This window comes from Molothrus aeneus, chromosome 5, assembly GCF_037042795.1.
Source record: "Molothrus aeneus isolate 106 chromosome 5, BPBGC_Maene_1.0, whole genome shotgun sequence".
In the NCBI taxonomy this organism is placed as follows: Eukaryota; Metazoa; Chordata; class Aves; order Passeriformes; family Icteridae; genus Molothrus; species Molothrus aeneus.
This window is the reverse complement of record NC_089650.1, coordinates 48,290,851-48,318,072: the sequence shown is the minus strand read 5'-3', so window position 1 is coordinate 48,318,072 and position 27,222 is coordinate 48,290,851. Positions and strand designations below refer to the sequence as shown.

Sequence of the window (27,222 nt, the reverse complement as noted above, 5' to 3'; positions counted from 1 at the left end):
CTTCGCAGTAGTCACACCAAGTGCCAATATTAAAATCTGAACACCTATTGGTGACCACAGCATATCCCAGAACGCCTACTTCCTGTCAAACCATGACAGCTACTCGTTATTTCTGTGTAAATAGGTTTTCTGTTTGATGTCTTTTTTTTTTTTTTCAATCTTTGGTTTCTTCTTTTTGTTTTTTGTTTTTAAGCTTGTTTTATCCTTTGTCTTCTTCCCTTACAGTCAGGGTTGGGCACCTTCCTTATTGAATTTGCTGGAAAATAGGGACCAATTGTGAGGTGAGAGTAAGCTTTTTTACAGGTGCATCACCAAGGCATGCTGTGTTGCACATTCAATTTAACAGCCCTTTTCAGTCTTATGGTATCTAAAATAGAGCCTTTGAAATCCTCATGACCTGGAACTTTCCACTGGTGACCAAAGGGAGGAGTTGTGGTCAGGCAGAATCAGCCCACTGGAGAGCAAGCTGTTAGCTCTCTTGTTGCATGTTTCAGCCTGAGCAATGGGGCAATGGGGTTTGGTCAAAGCGGAAACTGCTGTTAAAGGGAAGATCACAGAGCCTGTTCCAAGTGGAGGCTTAGCAAAAGAAATCCACACCCATGCTCACATAGGCAGCAGTCTATATACTGTGTCTCACTAGGGTGCAAAAACTGTTGCTGCTGTTATCACCCATGAAAGGAGGATAAATATGCTTGTTTCAAAAGGGTAGCTGGTTAACTTTAATAAATTAACCCAGGAGAAAACAGTGCTTCTGGGTGAAACAGTTTTGTGGATTTTTTATGGTGATTGTCACTACCTCTGTTTGTTCTTATGCCCAAGGCACGAGCATTGCAGCACATGACTGTGTGATATTTGTTGCCATCAGGAACAGCAATTTGTGTAGACATTGGCAATTGCTTGTGCATTTTGAAAAAGCTGGAAGAGGAAAAAATCCCAGTGCACAGTGTTGTGTAGTGTGCTTACAAGCATGTACCCCTGGAGCTGTAGCAGACATTTAATTTTCAAGAATTTGAGTTTTGGTGGGTTTTTTTTACAGATAGCTGGTTGCTAAGCTGTGGTAAATGTCCAGTGTGCAGCTGTTGTGCCCAAAAGAGCTGAAGAAAGCAAAGTATATCACCTGAAGATTTCAGCTTGTGATGGTTTCTGAACTATTAATATTAACAAGAAGAAATGTGCTCAGGAAGGGTAGTAGGTATATTTAAACAAAAAAAAAAAAAAGTAAAATTTGGAATGATTATGCCTCTTTGGATGATGATGGTTTACTACTTTAAATTTTGCTTCTTTTTTTACCTTAATGTAATGTGCTACTTTAAAGAGGTTTTAAAAACAAACAGAAACCTGTGACCTCACTGTAAGCCAAAATTAAAGACTTTTTTTTTTTCAGATTTCTTACCTCCTAAAAATTAAGGAAAACTGTACAATGTAGTATACTTCTAAGAGAAGTAACTTTCATTAGCAAAATAATCATGAAAATTCTGAAGTAATCAGAGTTTATAGGTGTGATTTCTTAAAATATTTTGCTTTTACCTGAAGGTGAGGACTCTGTTCTGATGACTTACATAGATTTAAAAATAGGATCCTTTAACTCTGATCATTTCATTGTAAAAAAATCAAAATAGTGCCTGGAGGATATTTCTAGGGTATGAAAGAGAACAGGGGAGGAATAAGACCTGCAAGCAATGTCTAATTTTTTTTTTTCTAAAAATGTGAAAAGTGCTTCTGATTTCAAAATACTGGGCAAATCTCATTAACTCAATTTCCACTCATGTTCAGCAGCCAAGAGTTATTAGAAGTAGCTATTAGCATGCATTGATAACTACTAATGTCTTCTTCAATATAAATGCTATTTCAGTAGCCAGTGCAGAAATTTTATTCAAGGAGCATAAAAATAATTATATTACTCTTGGATGTATGATGCTACTACATTGTCTATTTATTTTTGACCCAAAATGATCTTGTTGTTCTAATGTGCTTAGTTGAACTAATCTAAACATCAACTTAATAATTTTTGGTGTGAAGAAAGTAATTTTTTCTTTCTTTCAAGACTGTTGTAAGTGCAGTGAGAATATCATATCTTCTGCAGCTCCAAGGTATAGCAGCAGACAGTGCTGGACATTATATATGTTAATTGCTACTAGGAATAAACCTTTATTCTTAAAATGTGTAGCTGTGGAAGCTGTTCTCCAAATTGTCAGAAGTTTTTGCACCTTCATCAAACAAGCCCCAGCTCTTGATGTGATGCATTGTGTGGTTCCAGTCTAGAGTGGAACTACCGAGCAGTGTGAGAGCTGGTCCCAGAGAACATTGCTTACATTAATGACTAAGATTGCAATAATTTTTATTCCTGTGGAACAGGAAGGACTTTAGGTTGGTGAGATCTCTTGACAGTGACTTTGAAGAGCTGCTGCAGTAGCTGCATTGGGGCTATTTAATATTACACAGTAAATGTCTTATGCTTTGTTTTGCCTCAAGTAATGCTTCTAGCACAAGATGATGATGCATGTCACATCCTGTTTTTAAATAAAAAACTTGTTTCAAATCATTTTAGTTTGCAGAACAATAATTATTTTCTTTTGGAGAAATTTTAGCGCTCAATTTAGCCCTGAAAATTGCTGTCTTTTTAAAAAAAAATATTCTGTAAGTCATAAACTCAGGATGGTAATTGTGCAAAGCACAGCAGGAGCTTGAGTACAAAACACATCAGAAAAGTATATCAGAAACCTAAAAAGCTTTCATAGACTTGAATATTCCTTGGACTCCCATCAAAGTCCTTTTTGCCCTTCTTCAGTCTTTATCAAAGAAGTACTTCTGTTCATTTTTATTTTTTAATTGACAATTTCTGATATGACATAGTTGCCATTAATCTTAATATAGTTCCAGCTTTGCTTCTGGTAAGCTTAAAGGAGAAGAAAATTCCTTTAAAACAAGAACACATCCGTAAGAACAAAATGTTTCTCTCCATGGCTGTGTATCTGTGTCTGGGTGATAGCATACTTCTGAAAAAAATCTCCAAAGAGAAATATCTTTAGGCCTTACATGACAGGCCTTTTTCTAAGTTATATGGAAAGGTTCTGTTTTAACAGTAGCATGTTTTAAGGATGCCCCAAGTATCAGTTTCAGTACATTGTCCTGATAAACACACTGGAGATCTAGGTAGTTACCACTCTGGTTCATCAGTCATTGTGCTTCTGTAGGAGGGCAGTGCTTGGCCCTTGTGCAGCAGTACCTTTACAGTTGTGCCAGCCTCTGGTGGAGTCTTTGGAAGAAGGTCACCATTAAAGAATGTTTGGATTAAAGAGTTTGGATTGCTGGTGCTGGCCCAGTGGCCACACTGTAGTTCTTGCAGCTCCTTAGCAAGCTTCTGGAGGCCAACAGCAACCTGAATAGTCCTAATTAGAAGGACATAATGAACTTTCACAAGTAAAACAATGTGCAGCATCAGTTGGAGTACTTGGTGCAACCACTTTTGAATGCTCAAGTGTAGGTAATGAAGCATTTCCTATGGTCTGCATCAGATTCCTGTTACAGCTTTGGTTTGTAGTCTGGAAGAAAGGATTGTTTTATGCTTAATTCAGAATGGCATACAAGTAATCATAGTAATAGAAGGAGGAAGATATCAGATCTCCTAGGTGACCTATTATTTAGAGGCCTTGTGTGCAATGGCTGTGGTTTTTATTCTTCTTTGTCACGAATGCGTGATTTAGATTTCTTAAAGAAGCCCTGTGAAAAGTATTATAAAGATACTAGCAAAAGCATTTTGAATATGGTGTTGTGAAAGTGTGATTTAACAAGGTTCAATGTCAACATTCACTCTTACTCTGCAGCAGAGTTGTTTGAACAGTGATTCAAAACTACAAAGGCATAAGTAAAGCTACCTAGGCACAAGTCAAAGTTATCATACTAAAGGTTACACACAATATCAGTTGCTTACCAAAGATCTGCCACTGTAAAGGGTCTCAGCCTTGAGAGGCTCAAGGGAAGATCACAGCTATGCAGCCAGGCTGTTTAGCTGGGACAGCTCAAAGAAAACTCACTTCATCTATCGTATACAGGGAACACAGTTCCATGTATAGGATTTGTATGTTGGCTTTTAGTGAAGTTACGTGCAGTGGGAGAGGTATTTGTGAGATTTCTTGTACCCACAGCCTTCTTTGTTCCTCGATAAATGGGTCTTGGAAAAGCCACCTGCTGTTCATGCATAAATTGTCTGATCAGCGTTCCAAGGTCACCAGTGCTCACTTGGTCCCTCTGCTCCTTTGTGGGTTTTCAGAGAACACATGAGAGCTAGAGGAGTTCTTGGCCAAGCTGTGGCCCAGGCCATGGCCTCCACTGGGGCCTGTACCAAACTGCTGCTAGTTTGGTCATGTGGCTGAGTGCACCCATCACACACCCCAACTGTGCTGGAGTACGCATGGAGCCCAAGGGTTTGCATCCAGAATTTAGCAGAAGTGCAAAAAGCTGTTATGCAGCTTGAAAGAGGTATTGTAAGAAAGGTAATCAGCTGATTCAGGTGGTGTTTAGAGTGTCTAGCAGTTTGCTGTTCCAGAGATGTAGTGCGCATTTTGAGCTGCCACAATATTTTCCATGAATGATGATGCATTGAGCCTTGACTGTTAAGTTGTAGGGCATGTCTGAAGGGGAAATGTGAACTCCTCAAAGCTACAGGAACAGAAGTGACCATAAAAAATGAAGAAAAATCTCTAATGGCTCTTGTGGAAGATGGCAAGTGAAGCTCCTAGTGCTGCATTACTTAAAGACGAGGAGAATGTTGGTGCTTTTGCACTACTAGAAGGTGTACAGAGGCCAGATGAGCAAGAAGTTTTCAGAGGTGGAGAAATCATCCTTGTGGTCCACCTATCCTACTGCCTTTGCATGAATTTTCTTTTTCCTTAGCTTTACAGTAGAGAATAAGATAATCATGTTTGTGTTGCCTAATTGTATAATTAGTCAAATTTGGTACGATGTCTAATAAATAGAAAGTTATTTAAGGAGTATGTTCTAGAAGTGAAAATCAGTTATTTTCATAATATTTCTAACATTTTCTTAAGTTGTAGACACTGCTAAATAATGATTTTTCATCTTTAAACAAAAATATACTTTTAAGGTAATTATCTAGTGCTAAGGACTATTTTGAATTAAGGTTTTTTAGTAGCATTTGCAGTAGATGAAATTGCATATGTGTAATGATTGGGAAAAAAGTGGATTTAAACAGTGCTTCGTTAGATTACAATTGTTATTGGGGTTTTTTAAAAACATGTTATCGTATCTTTGAATGAGTTGAACTTTATCCATCAGAAACTGAAGGTGTGGCTCAGTTCAAAAGTATTTAGGAGGACTCTAAATAACAGGAATTAAAAAAGTTTCTCAAAGTGGATATATATGGCCCATTGGAACCTGTATTCGAGTGATCTGTTTTCTCCAGAATGCATTTTATTTGTTAATAAAATGTTATTAATATAATTAATAACATTTTTATTAATATAATAACTTGTTTTATTTGTTAATTCCTTTTTATTGTTTGATACCTTGTTAGCAGTGAGTAACATGGACAGTTGATGCTGATTTGTGGATTCAATAAACTAGTAATGATACTAGACATTTAAATGCTGACTGACAACAGTGTCAATCCAGGATGTCTTTGAGGAAGTCTGAGAAACGTTGGTAGTAACAAGAAATGCTTCATTAAAAACTTTGACTCTTTCAAATTATTTCTGAATAATGTCTGGATTTCCAAAAGATTGTGGCTGATCTACCAAATCTAGTTCCATGGAGAATTAAATTTCTTTCTGCCCACAATAACTTTTTCTGATGTTTTATATTTCACACTCAAACCTCTTAATATTTTTCATCTCCAGTTCCCCGCTAGTGTTGAGAAATTTGAGATAACGTTTTACATTGTAATTTTTTGAATAATTATTTAATTAGAACTTAGTCTAATGATCAGTTGAAATACAGGAATGAAGGCAGCACGCACCAGAGATTTAGTGAATGTACTTAATTAGCATTTTGCTTTAAAGATAAATATCAATAAAAATATTTTCCCTCATGGGTATGATTGTGTTGCTCATATAATCTTTGAAAGCTCTGAAACCAAGCAGATGAATCTCAGAAGTCTAACTGAAGCAACATTCGACATGAAGTGTACCATATGTCTTTCAGGAACAGGATTAATGAGACACTTAATAGCTTTTTAATACATCTTAGTGTTTTAAATTTGTGACTCATTTGATACAATCCTAATAGAATTTCTATTCTCTTATGGTTTTCTGTTGCAAATAAATCCTTGACTATGAAATAGTTTTGCTAAAATGTTATTATTGCTTTTTAATTATCTTAAATGCAAGTACTTCATTTTAAAGATGATGTTACATTTTTTTTTCCCCTCAGGAAAAAAATGGTAAATTTCCACTTGAATAGGAGTAATACTGTAAGAGCTTTAGGTCCAGTGGATTCCTTTGCAGAGCAAACCATGTTTTTCATACCCTGTTACTCACACCTTGAGTTTATATCTTGAGTAATCTCCTTCTATATCCATCTTGAAAAATAATTACCTTGGAATAATTTTTGAAAATTTAATAAAAATACAGTTTGTGACCCAAAACACATCAGAAAAGGAATATTTTAGAGTCCCGGGAACATGCATATTGTACTTTTTTTTTGCACATACCTGTTGCTTTGTCCAACATGAACATGCCATTATTTTGTGATTATTATGTGCACCAAGTGTTGCAATAGTGCTTCCTTTCCATGGTTAAGTGGTCAAAAAAATGGAATGGGATTTTCCTGGAAAAAATTCTCTTGGAAAATCAACTTAAGAATCACAAATAAATTTTGAATTAGTATGGCTTATAAATCAAGGAAAGTGCTTGCAGCTTTACAGCCCTTTCATTCAGGATTAATCATTTCGAGGAATAGCACAGAAAGAAGGTAATGCAAGGTGAATGATATGCTCATGTTCTCACAGGGTGTATTTTAGGGTGTATTTTGCAGGTTTGGAGTTGGGTTTTTTGGTTTGGGGAGTATTTTTTGGTTTTTGGGGGGGTTGGGATTTTTTTGGTGTTTTTTGGTTTGTTTTTTTTTTTTTTTGTTTGGTTTTTTTTGGTTTTTTTGGGGTTTTGTTGTTTTTTGGTTTGTTGTTTTTGTTTATTTGGTTGGTTGGTTGGTTTCATTTGGGTTTTTTTGTTTTGTTTTGTTTTTACAAGACTGGTCCAGTTATAATAGCAATACATCAGTTTGTGTAATCTTGCATGAATATGAGATTTTAGGTGGGAAGTGTCTATAAATATTCTTAATTTCTCACTGTCTTCTGCATCTGCTTTCTCTTGTGGGTAGGCAGGCTAATGTGATGGAAGATTAAATATTTTGATGAGCAGTACAAAGCAGCTGAAATAAGTTTGAAGTAATCTTTTTCTACCAGTGAAGCTGTTAGAGGAATGAATAATTTGTAATTGCAGACTGTTAAAACAAGGCAAGACTTAATATCCTTGTACCTGTTTGTGTGAATAAGTTTTATTGCTGAATGGAATTTCTGACTATTAGTTGTTTTGAAATGAGATTCAATGTTTGTGCAGTCTTTTGAGAAAATTAATGTAAGCAGTAATTGACAGTAACTACATCAGGTCCCATTATGGGTAAGAATTTAACCTTAGGTGTTTACATAAAAGAAAATGTATTGTAGAACAGATAGAGCATAACATGGGATTAGTATATATGGGGTTTTTTTAAATAATCTCTTTGGGCAAATACTTTTAGGTTTAGTCTGTAGCGTTCCTGTGCAATATTGATTAGGATGTCTACTGAAAAATACATTTTATAAGTAACCACATTTTAAAATATGCTGCAAGAGAACGTGCGTTGACACATTTTAGAATTAATTTTTCTTGATCTGTTTGCATCTGTGTACTCCTCTGCTCAGCTCTTCAGCTCCTCTCTTACTCCCCTTTTCTGTATTTTGAAAGTGAAGCACAGTAGGTTGGTTTAGGTTGGTTGTTAGGTACACCATCTTCTAACATGACCTGGAGTCAGAGCTCTGCTGTGCTATTATTTCCATTCACAAAATCATATGAAATCATGATTTCATAGCCCTTGGTGACTGTAATGACTGTCTGAAGGTGCATGTTTAATTCCCAGTTCATCCATCTGACTGGAGAGAGCAGACAGTCAGAAAGGTGATGGTTCTGTTTCAACTTTGTGGTTTCTCATCTGTTCCTTGCATTTCAGCTGTGCTTGGGATGTTGCTGTGGCACCCAAGCAGCTGAACCATGCAGAGTGGAGGGCCTTGATTCATCTTCCCTCTCCTGCAGAATCCAGGTGGTTCTCCCTGAGTTATCCTTTCAATGGCATGATGTAGTTTAATCCCTGTCCAAGGCACACATCCATTGTTTACACAGGTGATTGTGCTGCATTGTCAGCTTTTTGTTGGTTGTATCTTGTAGAGAAACAGTTTCATGAGACTTAGTGCTATAAATGAGCTACATGCAGGCCACATACAGTGTCTGGAAAGGCTGACCTTGCCAAGGCCCTTCTAAAAGTGATGAAAACAACCGTTCTTGAACACTGAAAAGTTTTTACAGAATGTGTAGCTGATTTAATTGGTTTGTTGTTTTAATTTGACTTGAGTAGGGAGAGGCATTTTTATGTTGATCATTGGTGATTTTACATGGAGAATCCCATACTGTATCTCCAGTATTGTATTTACAGTAGTAGAAAGAGCTCTGTGCCTTTGAGTCTATCTTCTCAATTGTTAATATTGATTGTGGTGTTTCTTGAGGGTTTTTTGGATTTTTTTGTTGTTGGTGTTTTTTTCCTCCTTTTTTCCTCCTGGATTTCTGTCTCATTGTGGGTAAATTTTAAATTAGCTGCTGTTAATTCAAAGTTCATCTAGTCTGGCTATTCTAAATTTATGCATAAGTACTTGTAAAAAAACCCATAACAAACAGAACAAACTGTATAACTCTCTCATATAAAGCAATCTTGTGTAGGAGCAAAATAATGTCTTGTATTCCCTTACACAGGGATTGTTTTGTATTTGTGTCCATGCCTAACTGGTTTTGTTTTTGTTTTCTCTTTTTTTACTTTAAAAGGTATTTCTCAAGAGTGACCGAGTTGCAAGAATGGTCCACAGTGGAGGATGTTCTGCAAGTGACTTTAGAGATGTTTTTAAGAAAAACATAGAGAAGAGAGTCCGAAGTTTGCCGGAAATCGATGGGTTAAGCAAAGAGACAGTGTTGAGCTCTTGGCTAGCCAAATACGACGCCATATACAGGGGAGAAGAGGACTTTGGCAAGCAGCCGAATAGAATGGCCTTAAGTGCTGTGTCAGAGCTGATTCTGAGCAAGGAACAGCTTTATGAAATGTTTCAGCAGATTCTAGGGATCAAAAAATTGGAACACCAGTTGATTTATAATGCCTGCCAAGTAAGTATTGGTGTCATTTGGTATTGTTGTGTCCAGAATATCTCCCCTCTGCCAGCTGGTCCGGTGCTTCCTCTCTGTGTGTAGAATCATTCAATTTTAGGTACATTTCTGCAGTCCAAGGAGATGAGACTGCTCAGCAAGGAATCTTTGCATGATCTAATTGCTGCTGAGCACTTGGATTAAGGGTATGCAGAGAATGTGGTACTTATGCTACAGGGGTCTTCTTTTACAGTGTCACACATTATTTGAGTGATTCTTAGGAATGTGCCATGATCTGTACATCTGCATACCCTCTGATAAATTACATATGCATGCACATACATTTCTAAGCCTGTGTGTGTTAATCTTTAAAAGAGATTTGCTGCCATAAATAGATGACAGGTGATTCAGGCTCCTGATGGACATCCAGTGTCTAGAAGGTTTGTGTGTTAGAACTAAATGTGCTTCCATTCAAGCATCCTCTGCAAAGCTAATTTTCACATTTCTGCATTGTTGTTTTGTTTGATAAATGATTTTTCCTGTAAATTACTGAGGCCAAGACAGTCCATTCAACAATGTATAGTCTCTTGCTATCAGTAATATATTTGGTATGTAAAAATATTTTATTAACCAGTGTTCATAGTGATGGAAGTGTAAATTAACAGTTACTTAAGGAGGAAAAACCTGAAGAAAAAGGTGTTTTTGCTAGTCTCACAACCAAGCATCATAAATGAAGCATTTAAACTGAGATCAGACAGCTTCTTACACTGTTTATGAAATATCCAACCAGATTACAGCTGAAATGTTTTTCATATATTATGCTGAAGGCTGGTTTGAAATTATAGGCCATCTTAATATAAGAAAAAAATATATGTGTTAGTGTAGCATGAAATCATGTATCTGTTATATGATCAAAACTTCTGCAGCATGTAACATTTCTGCTGCATCAAATTATGAGCAGTGTTTTGAATTAAAAGAAATAGAAAGTATTCCTTCTTTTTGTTCCTATTGGTCCCGTCTTTTTTCCTTTTGCCCCTAAATTTTCAGGTAAATTGCTAAACCTCTGGGATGTGTGGGTTGGTAATAAGATGACGAAGCATTGAAATCCAGGGGAATAATTCTGGGAGGGTTTTATATACAATAGAACATAGAGGCATGGGAGGCAGTTTGGATAAGTCCTCCAGAGGTCATTCAGTGCAGCTTCCTGCTCAGAGCAGGGTGAGCCATGAGGACAGACTAGGTTACTGAGGGCTTTACCAGGCACGTCTTAAAACTTCTAAGAACAGAGACAGATTGTGCAAACCTTATGGGCAACCTTTTCCATCATCTGAAAACATGAAAAAACCACTATTTTTTGCCAAGTAGATAACTTGTTACTTATAGTAGAAACTCAATATGGATTCCTTTCTCCTCTGGTGTCTGGGGATTGCTAAGTCTTGCTTTTTACATTGCTGTGGGTGGTCAAAATCTGCTGTTAGTCTGCATTGGGCCAGAGGAACACAAAAAGTGTGACCTGCAGAACTTTGAACAATTAAATAAGAAAATTGTTCCCTTAGTCTAGTAGTGATTTTGATGATATGTCCACTAGGTTATTGTAATTGTATTCCTGAAGGCCTCTTTGTTTTGGTTCATATCTGTATAAAATGTGATAGACCAAAACTGTTTGGCAAATATCAACAATTTTCTGTATAATTCTTGTTCCATAACCCATAGAGAGACTGAAACATCCCATTGGCTAATTTCTGTCTTCTAACACGGTAGAATTGTGAGCATGGAATGGTTGTCTTTTTTTTGTTTAATTTTTTACTTGCAAATTAAAGAGAAAATAACCTTGTTGTGGGTAAGAAGGGAGAAAGATTGACCACTCTGATGTGTGCAAAGATGACTCAATGGGATTAAGAGAAGGCACTTCTCTTGCTCTTCATGCTTTCGAGGTCTGAAGTCTGTAAAATCTCCCATGCAGGTCTCTGAAGTACACAGTGTTTACCCTGAATCCATGTAAGTATTGGAGGATGGGAAGTAATGAAAATCTACTTCTTCAGGAGCAGATATATGAGCACCTATGTACCCAAAGCTGGAAAGAATGGAGAGGGAAAGGCTTCAAGACTATACCCTTGTTTGGGGTTCTAGCTTTCTGCAGATTTTAGTTTTCTGAGGCAAGGATGAGGTTGCTTTGCTAAAGCAAAAACTTTCATTATGTACTCCAACAGAGTTGCTACCAACAACATTTTTCATATCCTGTTCCTGTGGTCCAGTCAAGCACATAATAGACCAAAGCTATGAGGAGAAGTCTGTTGCAAAGAAAAAGACAACAATCGTACCTAACCTTGCCAAGAAGTGCAGCGTAGACAGCAACCAGTCCCTGATAATGTAATACCTTTTCTCCTTTGGTGAAATCCCTTATTTCTCATTACAGTTTTAATAATACTTTAGTTTAGGCTGTATCTTATTCCTTTCTATTGACAGTGTATTTATAGAAGTTGAGATGAAGTTAGGCTCTGTTTTCAGTCAGCACCAGCAGTTTTCATTCTGCCCTAGAAGCCTCTATCTGTCTTTGTATGGAAATGCTCACTTTCATTTCCCTTTGCTGCTGCTGTTTAGAATACTAGAGACATGCAGATAATGATAATCAATAATGTCTGGGAGCAGTGAGATAAGTCCAAGCCCAAATAGATGTTAAAATTGTATTTTTGATAGAGGTTTGATTAGTTTGGCTTCTAGCCTGTGCTTCTAGCAGAGAATCAGATATATGAAATTCTGTATATTTTCCAGCTCTGAGAAACAGCTGCCCTTTAAAGCAAATCTGTACAGTTATAATTTGTGCAGAAAACTTCTTTCCCCCATTTTTTTAATGCCTGCCAGCCATTTGGAAATAGGAAACAGAAAAATGTCTTACAATGTTGATGATAAGAGTAAATTATCCTGCTCCTACAGGGTTGCTAAGCAGACAAGGGTGCTCTGTATAACCGTAGGAGGTATTGTCTGCCTGCCTCCTCCTTGTGACTTCCTCTGCATTTAGAACTTTTTATTTCTGTGGATTTCTGTGGCTTCTGCTCCTCAGCCTGTTCTAAATGGAGCATTCCCTTCAACTCCTAGACCATTGGTATCTTGGTATCTCAGCCCAGCAGGCTGTTCTGCTGGGTGTGGGTTCCTGCCTATCCACACTGGCTGTGGTTCTCCATCCCTCATCTGATAGCAGTGAGAACCAATGTTCATTCAACCAGCAGAAAAACCTAATCAGATTAATCTGTCAGGGTAGATTAACCCTCTGACACTGTCTAACAGAGTTCGCATAGCTATGAGAATTTTATGCTTTCTTTTTTTCAAAGAAGAACTTTTTTTTCACAATTTTCTAGCATACACTAAATGCCTGAGCTTTTACTTTGGGAGTGAATATTAACAAGATGTTCACATGAGGATGTTGAAGATGTCTGTGATCTTGTTTTTGACTTCACAATTTGGTGAATGACCAGCAACTGCTGTTAACCACCCACATCTCTTTGTGATTAAAAGGTTCAGTTTTGTAAATGTTAAGACTTTCACCTGATTTTTATTTACATTGTGTTGCCTCATGCTGTGTTATACGATAAAGAAATGATTTCTAGTTAGCTGGGACTTATTGAGCTCCTTCACTTGCGTTTGAGATGCTTGGCCAAACTGTTTCAATTTCTTTGATTTACAGAGATCAGACATGATACTTTTTTCCTTTTTCTGAAAATTTTATTTATTTGCTGATGTAGAAGATAATTTTGCAGTAAGTCAAACTGAAAGTCAAACTCAAACTGATTTGTGGCCATACACTATTATTACACCACTTCAGAACCAGAATTTCTTTGTCAGGTAAATTGTAATTCCACACAGGAGTTTATTTTATTTTGAAAATGCCTTTATAGGGTTGCCTTCTTTGGGTGATCTAAATTCTCTTCTTGGGTGCCCAGAGGAGAGAACAATACTTTTCATAATAAAAGAATGCAAATCACATTCTATTTTCTAACAAGCAATAAATAACTTTCAGTATAATGTATCAGTTTTTAAGAAGAATTATTTGCTAAGTGTTTTAGTCTTGACAGTTTTGGTAATCAACCACAAACTAGTTCTTTTGAAAAGAGTTTTAAATGGTGCTTTGCTACAAGATATATTTATCCGCTTTAAATTCTTGTATTATGTCTGATTCTTATTTTTAAATTTTGCAAGATACTACTTTTTGTAAAAGTATCTAATATTGAGAACGATGGATTATATTGTATCTTCCATAATAAATATTTTTTATTTTTAATTCTAAGAGTAGTTTCTATCTAGAATTTATTCTGACTGAAATCTGCTTATGGTGCTCAATACAATTGCAGTCTTTAGACCAGCACTTTTCTGAAGTCCAGTTAATTATGCAGTTTTGGAAATAAGTCAGATTAAGGGCAATTTAATTTGCAGTAAGGCCTTTGTGTCTTTTGCATGTTTTTAGTTTTTGCCTTTCCTTGGTAAAATGATGAGAAATAGTAGAATTATTTCACAGATCACAGAATTTCTCATACTTCTGGGTATTTTCTGTAGAAACTTTCATACCCTGTATAAGTTGCGAGGACAAGTGTGAGTTTATGAAGCACAAAGAAGAATGATACCTTTGTACAGAAATTTTCAGTGTAGAGTTGGTTTTCTTCTTCTTGGAGTAATTAAACAAGTACTAAGATTCAGTTTAGGTCTTAGACCAAAATTTAAACAGATTTGTTAATTCTTTAAGTTGAGACCTGGCACAGGGAAAAAATTGGTTTGGGCTGTATATTCTAGAACACATAAATATATATATATATCTGCAAGGGCTTCAGTCACAAGAAAAGACATTGACATCTGTGAGATAATATAACAGACCAGGGCTTCTGTTAAGCCAGTGTATTTCTGATGGTCACCAATGACTGTCGTTCCTTACTTCATGCACAATTTTACCTTGCACAACAAAGTAACCTGTGAAAAATATTGGCAAGGTCCATTGCTGTATTTTCAAGGTAACATCCGTTGTTAGCTAAGACATCCACTGGTGTCTTAAACATCCCATAGAGCTCAAAATGTCCTTTCACCTTGCACAAGATATTCCTATTGTCCTTTAAAAAAAAAATCCCACACCACACAGAACAAGTCTTGTTCTCATCACCTGCTTTATACAGGAGATCTGCTACTTTCAGGCCTTACCTGCTAAGAGTTTACTGCTGGGTAGCTGATGCACAGCCCCAGCATGGGGCAGGGTTTTTTGCTCTCTAGATAAAAGACATTTTTGCAGACACTACAGAGCGGATGCAGACAGGGCGGGAGTGAGGGTAGAAGCTGTCAGGCCTCTGTGGGCAGAAAGGACTTGAGTGGTATGAGAGATGTCTGGGGAGAGGAAAAGCACGATTTTGTGGGACTGTGGCAGGCTGGTGTAGAGTTATAGTTAGTATTCAAGTGTTGACTGGATTTTTATATGCTAAATGTGAGTCTAGAAAGTTTCTGCACATTGTCATGGGATAATAGCGATGTCCTTCCTTACAGAACAGGTCAGTCCTTTTAAATTGTCCTATGTGTCTGTCAACCTGAAAAGTGTTTCATGCCTTTTATAGCAGAAAAATTCAAATAACCACACTTCAGGCTTATTCACACATACTTTTAGTTTCTATTACCTATAAATATATCTTCGAATATATCCAGAATATATCTTCCTTCTTGGTGTCCTCCCAAAAAATAAAAGTTTGTTTTCTGATTGATTTTACCCTCTTCATGGGGAAGAAAGATCTGCCACTGTCTGTTCTTGAGCAGAATAATTCAATCCAAATATTTCAATGAAGAAGTAAATTGTACTTTCCTACAGGATTTTGGATGAGATGTCATTCTTGATTATATGCATGTAGGATTTTAATATGAAATTATTTCAGTAATTATATTTTCTTAATGATGTTCTTCATTGGTATTTTTACCTCCATTCAAAAGGTTTGGAAAGGTCTCGCTCAAGACAAAAAATTTGAAATAGTGCTGCAACCTCACCTATTCCTCCCAAGATTACTTCTGTAATCCTCTTGTGAGAAATTCAGAGCTAAAATGGATAGTGTTTGTCAGGCCAGTTTGGATTTTCAACTAAATAGCATGAGTTCTGAAGAAAAAGGAAGTCTTGTAACCCCAGGTGCTTCAGTACTGTTAGCATGCAGTGATGGTATTTAAATAGGCTGGAGAGAGAGTGTTTTAGCTCCTGTAAACAAATGTTTTTTTCTATAATGGCAGAGTTTACTTTGGGAAAAAAGTCTCTGATTGGACCAAAGGTTGTTGATTTGTTCTCATTTACTCTAATGATAGAAGAGTGATGGAAAGAATATTAAAACATCCTCAGAGAAGCAAGTTACCTTTTTACTGTGCTTAAGTATCTGACTCTGAACAATGTTTAGAAGCCATGCAAGCTACATCATTAAATACTTTGAATTATTTTTGTTTGTAGCTAAAGCAATACTGAGAAAATACCAGGGAGAAATGATATGTTGGCAGCATTAATATGTTTTTCAGTACTTGAGGTATTGCAGTATCCTTCTTATGCAGCTATTGCACAAGGAAAATTGGCTTTGACATTCACATTTAAAAGAAAAACAAGTGGATCTTCTGAAAACCATAAAACTTCAAAGCTTTATTTGTCCAGTATAAGCATTAAGAAAAAACTCTGAAGGATAGTTTTGCACTTTCAAGATGAAATTTACATGTGGATTTTTCTATCATAGAGCTCTTTATGCATATGTGGCTTCTGTTTTGCATCTGCATGAGGGAATTGGACATTTAGGGTCTCTAGTAGACTGAGAGAGTACCAACACTCATAGACTAGTGGATTTACTTGTGTTTTCTGAGTTGGCATCCTCGTGGGCCTGTTCTGTGCATTGCCTCTGTGTCATGAGAGGCCTGACTGGCAATCAGCAGAGAGAAGGTGAGAATCAATCCCCCATGTACCCTGCTCTGTCTTGTGCCTTCTCTGACGATGGAAATCATGGACACTGGGATTTTGGCTGCAGATCTTTCTTTCAATCTGCTTTGTTTTCTGAGACTGTCTTTGGCATTCAGTGGGTGAAGGAACAGTATAGAATGGCTGTGTTAGCACAAAGAAATAAGGAAGTTGTTCTGGGCTTTATAAAAGGACATCCTCTAAGCTTTTAATTTTACCTTGCCTGTGTTTCTTCCCCTAAATACTCTTTTGGAGCTTTAATGAAGTAATTAATGGTGTTTTGACAGTTGCTTGAGTTCTAGATCCAAGGGAGTTAAGCTTGCCTGAACACTCAAAGCCAAATATATCCAGCATTTAACTTGCACTTATATTAAAATCACCCGTGCATTTGACTCATCATGTTTTATATTACCAGATGAGAATAAAATTTGTCTACTTTAGAATTAAGGAATAAAAATAAATCTTTTCTACCAAAGGCTGTTGTATTATTAATTTATTTTTTAATCTTTTTTAAGGAGAGATTCTATGTCTTCAGTAGGTGAATACAAAACAAATCATTTTTACAGCCACATTTCCAGACTGATGATTAAGTTTATTAATGTGTCTGATTGCTAGCTTATGTGTGCATTTGAATGAATCCCTGTGAGCAAGCTGAGTAAGTTAATGACCCTTAGCATGAGTTAGTTACCTGTTCTTCTTATGGCATGATAGTATTTTATATTTTGTCTTTATCAATTTGAAGTAAAGAAGTTTTGCTTAGACAATCACTTGTTTCTCTGCAGCGTTTTTCATCCTGAGGTGTCTTCAGCAACCACTGTGAGGCTACTCCTGTGGAAAAGCCACTGGAGAAGAATGACTCTGTTTCTGTATCTCTCTGGCTCATTGGTAGTGAATTTTTTGTTCTGAAGCTCAGGTTCTTTTTCCCCCCATTTTTTGAGTTTTTGAGGGAGAACCTTCTTAGCTCTTCCCTCTTTAGAGGAAGTTTCTTTGCAAATAGCTTCCAGGACAAGATCCTTAGAGGTTCCTGCACCCCAGTCACTCCAGAGGCAAAGATACAGGTCCATGTGGAAACGAGCTGTGTCCTTTCTCTATGACAGATACATATTTTGGCCATAAACTCATTATCAGGAAGAACTAGAAAAGGCTGCTCAGGGAGATCCCATCTGGACACATTAGGTTTGACTCTGCCTTGGCAGGGAGGCTGGACTAGATGTTTTCCAGAGGTCCCCTCCAACCCCTCCTATTCTGTGATTCTGTGATATTTTAAATAGAAATGTAATAGCACCTCCAAAATACAGGATGGACTGCGCTATGCAAGAGTAATTTTTTATGTAAAATGGCTGAGAAATCTACAGCTCTCTTTGAATGAGCAATAATTCATGTGTTTATTTTTTTGTCCTCTAGGAGGGTATTGCTGTGCCTGTCCTAAAAATGAGAGAGCTCTCAGGACACCTTTTCAGCTGTCTCCTCTGCTGAGGCTGTCCTGATCTCTAGGATCTAATCTCTCAATCTCCAAGCTTTCAGGCTGTCCATCCCAGATACCTTCTCACCTTGAAAGCAGATTGATTCTCACCATCATGCAGGGAGGTGCTGCTTGTCCTTTCATTTATTCCCATACTTTGTATTACAAGCCTCAAGGATAGTTGTTCAGATTCAATCTGGTGTCTGTGCCAAAACTGTCTGATTTGTAATTAGATGTTCATCATTAGATGTAAACATTTACATCATTAGATGTAAACATTAGATGTAAACATAGATGTAAACATTTCATTCTGAAATGTTTACAAGGACATGCCTGTTTCTCTCTCTAGGTCTTCTATACCTAGGTGAATTATCTTCATTTTAGTGCTATATGCATTATATAAAAATTCACAGGCCAACTAAAATAACCTTGGTCATTAACATGAGTAGACAATGAAAAAAAAGTAACCCTCAGACTTAAAGTGTACAGCCTATTGAGAAAAAAAGAGTAAAAATAGGATTCATCTGTACTTTTTCTTTATAGGAATCTGTTTCTTGAGATAATGAATATATAAATTGACTTCCATACATTTTAGCTACAAACAGGAAAATTCTGTAATAATATTGAGGCTGTATATTTAGTAGAAATGTCAACTTTTAGCTGATGTTAGAAGGAGGTGTTGTATGGTAAGCACTCTGGGGCTATGGCAGGAGAAATATCCCTTGCAATGATGTAAGGGACGAGTCACTCCTGGTATCACCTTGGAATAAGCTGTCTTCATAACTGGTCATGCAGTGCTAAGGTTTTTTAATGTGGGAACACTAAATTTCCTGTAAATGAGGGAAGATAGTACTGAACCATGCCTGAGAGAGCCTCCAAGGTACACAGAATTTCTGAAGAAGCTTTATTTTATTCTTAGGAGCACTGTAAACTCTGTAAACTCATGTTCCAGTCAATCTGGCACGGTCTTCTCACTGTACTGTGTCTTTTCTTAGGGGGCTGGAGACAGCAGAATCTTTCCTGAAACACCTATGCCTCCCTTGGGAAACTTTTCTGAATGATATTCCATGTTTAACATACTGGAGTAACTACTTTGCCTTGAAGATGGATAGCAGACTTTCTGTGAAAACCGGTGTTTTCACACATGCATGATGTTAGCAATCCCCATGTTTCCAGGAGAAGAGAAGCTGGAAGTTTATATCTTCTAGCAGCAGGAGAAGCTCTCCTGTCTCTCTGCAGTTGTTCTGGAAAACTGGTTCAGGACCCTGGCTGCAGAAGTGGATGAATGAGTTCTGTTGTGGAAAGAGTACATGTTGGACACTTCAGGTCATGGGGGTGAGATCAGAAGAAAGACAAAGCAAAGTGTTATTAGTTGAGTTCACCCTGTCCTGTACAAAGGCTCCCATCTGCTGGCCAAACCTTTATACTTCCTTATAGCCTGCATCTGTGAGGGTACAAAGATTCCTGAGGCCTTTTAGCCTTCCAGCAACTGCCCTTAATCTGTGTGAGCACTGGTGACATGACCCTGACATCAAAGGTGACTTTAAGAGGATGACAACAAAGATGGCCCAGATGTCATCCAACATGGCAAGAAGGCAAAGACATGATTGTGGACAGGATTGCTAACCTAACATGAAGGATTTTAAACTAGATTTTTAGACTGATGAGCCCTAAACTGTTGTGTTTTGGGCCTCACTCCACAGATCAGAACCTTCATAGATAGCAAAGTCAAATTCTCATGGTACAACACAAATCTGAAGTTTGCCTTCTTATACATTAACCTCTGGATTGAATCTATTCTTCAGTCCTTACTCAACTGTTTGGTATTTTTTATTTTGTGCATAGGTATCTATACATCACACCACCACTGACCCCTAGAAATAGGTGGAAATACAGAACATTCTCCAGCTTATGCTGTAGAATGGAACAGAAAGGGGGAAATTGGATTCCATTTCTGCCAACATCTAGCTTCTCCACATCATATTTACAGAAAGTTATCAGCTTGAAGTCTGTCTAATAAAGTCAACAATATTTAATTATTTAGAAAAAATACTGACATGACATTCAAGGTGCTTTTGCTTACTTAATGCAATTCTCATTAACATTTATTGCCCTAACTGCATATATTCCCTTTGGTTTCAACAACATAAAGAAATTCTTACCAGTGATTAGTAAGGCAAGAAAACATTTTGCATTATATTTTTGGAGAGTGAGTAGGGTAAGCAGAAGGAGAGGGGATTTCCTTATGAAGCAAGGATGACTTCAGGAAAATAGAAAACACTGTGAGCCACTTTAGGACATAAATATGCATATACCAACAAGGTTTGCATGCTAATCTTTTGGTTGTCTTGGATATGGTAATCTCTGTGCAGGTGGTGGGAGAGGAGGAGGGTGGAAGACTTTTCCTAAGGAGGATCAGGACGTGAGTCATAACTCATTTAAGGCCTATCACTTCCTGAGGAGGGTGGGTGTGGGAGGGTATTCCCTAGGCAGAACCTGAAACTAAGTTGTATTTAAGGTGACAGCCAGTATCTATTTCAGCAGGGTCTGGGGGAAGGTGAGAGAGAGAATAAAAACACCCATTTCTTTGATCCTCTTACTCACCAGAGATTACCAGTGCAGCTGGGACTTCCACAGTATTCATGGTAGGCGTACAGATAACCGCTTAAGCACTTTAAATAACTCTGGGGGCTTTTCCATCTCTCCATTGATTACCTAGGGACCCTACAGTTTCTGACTTAAAAGGTACTTTATTTAGATGGTTCAATAGACTCTGTAAATAGCTTTGAAGCTTTTTGCCCTGCCTAGGTGTAGGAAGAACACTCATACAAATAAGAAGACTAAGACTCGAGTGAAAAAAAATAAGTAAAAGTTAAGCTATTTTGTGCGTGGATATTTGTAATTTTTGTGGCAAAGTTGGGGTGGAAGGCATTTTCATAGTTACTGTCAACAGTAACTATGACCTTTACAGTGTGGAAGACAGCACTGTGATAAGGGTGAAAAGTCTGTCTTAAAGGTGTTCCTGAACTCCAATAAGCAGATGAGAAAACCAAAATATAGTTAGATTAAAAATTTTTAAAGTAAAGTATGGCATATTAGAGACTTATTTTTTCATTTCTATAAATAAAAAAATGATGCTTTGCATCCATGTCTTGGATTTATCGGAAGGATGTATTCTTAGTATTTATTGTAAATAAATCTGTAAATTTATTGTAAACTAAATCTGTAAATAGTAAGAGCTTGTCAGTATTATCCTTCCTTCTGTCACAGCATAAAGTGCTTTCCTTGTGTTTTCATCCTGTCCAGCAGTGGTGGCCAAACATTGTCGTTTCAACCAGTAAGAAGGGCAAACCTGGGTTTTGTCAACTGCTCTGTTGCATTGCAAATGCCAAGAGAAAGAGAGGCAGAAAATTCAATTGTTTTCAGTGGCCCTTCTGACCTGTGCTGACATCTTTTTTCTCCTCTGTAATCCCTTACTGATTCAGTAATTTGAATCCTAATGTGATTCTAATCACATCTAATTGTGCAGTTTAATATTTATGTTTGTTATTATAAAAACAGTGCTGCTCTAGACACCCAGTGGTCTGACTCCTCATCACCCCATGACACTTTTTTCTGAATGACAAACTCTGTGGTAAATATCCAAGTCTAAGTAGCAGTCTTCTTATGGTACAGTCATGATGTTTTCAAAGGAGGTGTTGGATAAAGGTTTCTAACGTTTTCCTTTTGATTGGTTCCTAGGGAGTTTTAAGCGTTTTTTCTATCGGGTTCACTCTGTTTAGGAGAATTGTTGCATGTTTATTCAATATATTTTGGCCTGGAAAAGGCAATGTAAGAGAAATCTCTGACTTTACAGATGAGGTGAAATGTTTTGTCTACTCTAATGTTGCTTGAGCTGCAGGGAACTCCAGGAGGATCTCACAAAACTGCATGGGCAGCAGTGTGACAAGGTGTGATTTCATGTAGCTCTAATGTAGCTAAGCTAAGGGGCTGCACCAGAGGAGAAATAAACCAGTGCATGTCCATTGAGCATGGGCAATTACAAGTCAGAAAGACACTTTGGTTTCCCTGTGGTGAAATGATTAGTTCTTTATACAACAGTGCCATCATTTTCCTGATGTATATAACCTTCTTATGCCTTTACATTCAGTATTGTGTGCAGCTTTTTTCTCCCTCTCTGAAGGATATAGGGGAGGTCAGTGAGGACTAGAGGGTGGCATTGAAAATCATGGAACAGCAGCATTTTGCAGAGAGACTGAAAGGGCTGCAACTCTTCAATCTGCAGCTGAGAAGGTTTACAGGGAGAAGTATGGTTGAAGTTTACAAAGTCATGAAGGTAGTGGGTAAGGTGAGTGTGTACCTTCACTCAATAAATGCCACACCACCAGAAACTGGGACACAAGGGAAATTTGTAGGAGATTGAAAATGGAAGCAGTGCTTCAGTATACAACTTTTGGAGAACTTCCCAAACCTTTTGTCATGGGGAGTGATGAGGGCAGAGGTTCAAAAGGGTATGGACAAGTTGCTGGAGAGCAGGTCCATAATTTGACATAAAAAGGATTTTGCCTGGGTGTACCTTAGAGCTTGCCACGCATTTCCTCAGGCTCCACAACTATCGTTAGAGATGTTTGCTTTGGAGAGCAGCCAGGCCTCAGCATTTTACCCAAATAATCTCTTCTGCTGTCCCTTTCACACCCACAATTCTGGTCTCTCTAATGTTGTCATTTTCTTTTTCAAATTTGTTTTTTATTTGGGCTTTTTTCCCCCCCTTTCAGAATCTGCTGGTAGTAATGTCCAAGTATTATAATGATTCCAAGGCTAAGTAAAGAGTCTGTAATACTTACAGACACTCTCACTCTAACTAAAGACCATTAGATGTCTAAGTACATGCTGTCTCATTTTTCTCTCCTTGTTGCCTAAACAGACTGCTGTGAATAAATAAATATTTAAAATATCTGTATCTAGGTCAGAGTATCTTTATCACTGAATGCTCACATTGCATAATTAACAGCTTCTGTGAACCAAATAAAGCATGAGCTTTTATCTTTGCATCAAGTCAGAGTTAAAACTAGTAGCAGACAGTATGGAGATAGTGATTTTCTTTGTAAATACGAGGTCTTAGCAGACTTTCTTCAAATGGTGTTATCCCAATATCTAGACAAAATAGTGATATGTGTGCATCATTGAATTCTCTTCATTTGTTTACATACCTCTTGCCATGATTTTTTCAAGACAAGAAACCGATCTCAGCTCTTGGAATTTAGATTATCAGAACACCAACAGTCCTATAAAATGTATGTTTTATTTGGACAATCAATGCAGAGCAATTAAATGACTCTGTTGTGGAAAGGACCATGCCTATAAATTAGTGAAAATCCTGGTTGGGAAGCTCTAGTTTCTTTTCAGCTCTCATTAACAAAAGTGGTGCTGGGGTTCTGTTCAAATCCAAGTAGAAAAACCTCATTCTTAACTGTGCAAGGACATTTGCATTACTTTTCTGAGTCCTGTTCACAAAATATCAGTTCAACTCTGTAGATCAAAATATGCAATAAAATATTGAAGGCTACATTTTCATTTGGTCTAGAATAAATTTTGAACTGTCAAATTTATTTCGTAGTTTTCCTCAGAAATGGTAATATTAAGTAGAAGAATATTAAATGTCACATGACATTTGGGACATACAATAAAGGCCAAGGTTGTCTGGCAAGGTTAATCAAGTTCACTGTTAATAAAAGGTTTTCCACTACTTACAGCTTCTCTGAAAGGTTAATAGCAGTCAAGTAGGAAAGATGATTGAAAGGGAAGCAGTCATTGACTGAAGTTGCATTGTACAGCTGCACATCACAGTATTAAATAAATTCTTTCTTGATAGAGATTTCCTCATTAATACATGGTGTATATTTATTTCTTCAAATGTCTTACCATTTACAGAAATGGCAATGTACAGTGAAAGGTTGACCTCTGTGCATGTGCTGAATGGATGTATGTTAGCTCTTCCCGTTGTGTACACTGTGACTAGCTTGAATATTGTATGTACTTCCTTTCCTGTTCATTTTCAAGTCTTATTGTAGGTTTTACTTGGGATTTTGGTATTGGAAGTCCCTAAATAAAATGAATAATGAGAGACATTTTAACCAGTGCTAAAAACTCAAAACTGCATATACTTTATTTTCCAAACTTGAATGTAAGGACAGGCCATATTAAATTCTCAGCTTTGATTATTTTGGGAATTTCCTAAGGGTCCATCCACTAGTGGATTAAAAAAAAGTCTGTATTTTAAAATTTTATACTTTGAATTATTTTTTAATTCATTTAATTCATTAATATAATAATGACTCTTGATTCTGGGTTGGTTTTAATATCTTTATGATAACCATATTTTATAAATCAGTATACAGTAAGTTTAATTAATGAGTACAGGCAATTAGTATAAGTGGTATCTTACAAATCAATATTGGAATCAAATAAACAGGTTCAGGACTTTATAAAAATATTTCAGAGAACAAAATATCTCACTATCTGACATGGTACATGATTTTTTAGAGCTTTTTAGGTAGTACAAAAATTGTAAAAAAATTTTTAGTGAGGTCCTATACACATTGTGCATATGTACACATTGAAGATGCTCAGACACAGCACAGTTTTTGAAAACATTGATTTGATTGGATTTTATTTTTTTTATTCAGCTGAAGTCAGTGTAGGGTATTCGACTGGTGATTTGTGTTGCTCTTTACCTCCATTATTACTTGTTTTTAACAATTTTGCCACACTACAGAGAGTGATATGCTAATTTCATTATTTATATTATTATAAAACTGCTGCTTACTGTCCTTCCCCCCCAAAACACTGTTAAAAAAATTAGCAGTCAGTAAGACTTTTGACTAAGACTAATTTTAGCAGATGTTTGAGCTTTTTGTGGGCACTGTGTTGCCAGAAAACTGAGTGATCAGCTTGGCCAGTTGTCTGAGAGGCAATCTTGTACTCTGCTAGAGCAAAATCAATACAAAAAGCCTGAGAGGCCTGATGGTGCATTGGGAGAAGTTTTTTGAACACCTAATATGGCTTTTGGACCTGTGCAGCTTTTGTAAGTCTACTTACTGCACACATATTGAAAGCAAAAATTATTTCTGTGGTAGCTGAGTTTGGTCATAAAATTTTTTGAAAATGTCTACTGCATTTTACAAGAGAAATAATTTCAAAAGTAGGTGCCTTTTCTTCTTCTTTATTTTGACTATTCAGATTTTCTCTCTCTTGACGCCCTTTCCCTTATGTTTCACTAGATTTTTTGTTGCACATATTCTAAAACAAAATTCTCCATATATTTGCCAAAACTAGTGATTTTTGAGGGATTTGTGTATGTTGACTGGGGAAAGGACTGGGTTGGGAAGAGCAAGATATAGAAAATGAGTTTTTAAAATTTGTGGTTGCAGAGTTCTGTGAGAAATCCAAAGGATTTCACTACCACAGTCTGGGTCATCTGTCAGCATAGGCATTTGCATGATTCATGATAGGGATTTTACAGCATGCAGAGAATATGAGAATTTTAAAATATCATTTTATTGATCTCTTTTATGAATCTTAGTTAATCCTCTGTGTAATCTGTGGACAAGGAAGAGAATATAAAACTAAAGCCAAATGGCACAGCCTCCATTGAAATAAAGGAGTGATGACATTTTCTTTTCTTTTACAGCTGTGTCTTTCTTGCTGTGAAACAGGAGGCAGGAGGTTTATCAAAAGGTCCAGCAGCAGCTTAAGAAAGTTCCACACATCCTGCCCTTTAAATCTGGTTTTTACCTCTGGTATGATGTGGAAGCAATTTACTTCCATCACAGTCTTATTCTTCAGAAGTTAAGTCCTGTTGAATTCATGTCCAAAAGTGATTTCAGTCATGAACTGGGTATGTCTCATCTGTTTTAGCCTGAATTGAAATTTGTTGATTCTTCTACTTTCCCATATTTAGTTACTAATCTTGGTTCACAAACTTGGGAAACTTCGGGAATCTCTGCAGGCTGTGTTCAGTGCTCCTTAGCACTGCAGACGCCTTTATTCTTTTCCCAGTCTGCTCCTATCAAGCAACTCTGCCTGTGTAAAGATAAGCATGGGAACAAATCCTCCAGGCCTGAGAGGCACCAAGTCTGTCTGGAGCAAAACTCCTTTTTTTTAGAGTCAGAGATAAGAGTAGCAAGGACAGTGATCTGAAAACTGCCAGCATCTGCATCTACTGCACTCATTACCTGCCTGCTGCTTTCTTGATTGGCGCCCAAAGTTGAGTGCTAGGACTCCCCTGTCCTCTTCCAGCCTGGATCCTGGATGCCATTAGTTGCTTCCAGAAAACCATTTATTTTCATTATTGTATTATCTCAACAATTTAGATCCAAGTCCTTTATTCCATTTGGTTTATGTTGAAAGTTTTTACCTTGGCTGTCTGGCAGTAGTCAGGGATGGACCTTGCAGGTTACCTCAGAGGGGCATCTGCAAACAACCTTTCAGCTCAGCAGGCTCAGACTTGGTTATTGTGACAAATGGTAGCTGTAAAGGAAAAACAAGCATTATTGTCACACAGAATGAAAAAATACTTTGGATTTCATGTTGCAGAAAGAAGAGCAAGTACTTGGATATATGTAGCATAATTTTAGTCATTAAATGTAGAGAAATTTTAATACTATGGGCAAATATATGTAGTTTCATGTTGATGTTACTGTGAATTAGAAAGCTGCAGGGAAGCTAACACAGCAATAATAAAATAGTCACGTGGAGGAACTATTGGTTTGAGCATTGTGAAGGCAAAGAACAGTAACTTGCAGCAGTTTTGTATTCATCCATGAACAAGAGAGCATCTATGATCTCGTTTCTTGGGCACAGGGTATCTGACTTTGTGTGTAGTGTAGGTGTGTGCTGGGGGCTCTAGCACAGCACCTCCTGGCAGCATTAGTACCTTTTTTAGCTTAAGTTGTACATTAACCAGATTTTTTTTTCTAGTGTACTTTTTTTTTTCTTTTGGACCAAAATACACTGCTACATTACAGCCTTGTAAGTAATTTTAAAAGAGAAAAAAATATTTGAATAGGAATCGCAAAGTATGCTGCCTTTTTCCAACCTGTTAAAATATAGAAGCATTCATTTATTCATGTCTTTATAACAGATGTATTTCTGTTCTGTGCTGTTCAGGCATACAAATTAAGCAACAATTTGTCAAGTAAGATAGCATGATGTTTCTGAATAGTGATTTTTAACTCTGATAAGTTTACAGTCTTACTTAAATGACCAGACAAACTGAGGAGCATTGACTTTGTGCAGATTCAAGACAGAGGGCAGCACCACTTGAAGATGTGTCTGAATGCAGTTTGATTTAGCCTCTGGTAGTGGCTGTTTGGAGCTTGACTACTGCAAAAGTGATTTTTCAAAGGTCTGTAATGTGATCAGAA

At 37.0% G+C, this 27,222-nt stretch overlaps 1 protein-coding gene across 4 annotated transcripts in view; it reads left to right on the top strand.

Moving 5' to 3' along the window:
- The window catches only part of CADPS2 (calcium dependent secretion activator 2), a 285,197-nt gene that overhangs the window by 85,016 nt on the left and 172,959 nt on the right, over nt 1–27,222 (top strand). For all 4 annotated transcript variants that reach the window (XM_066550639.1, XM_066550638.1, XM_066550637.1 and 1 more), the window contains exon 3: nt 9,084–9,416. In XM_066550639.1, the coding sequence (XP_066406736.1) occupies nt 9,084–9,416 (333 nt within the window). The remainder of the gene's footprint in view (nt 1–9,083; nt 9,417–27,222) is intronic.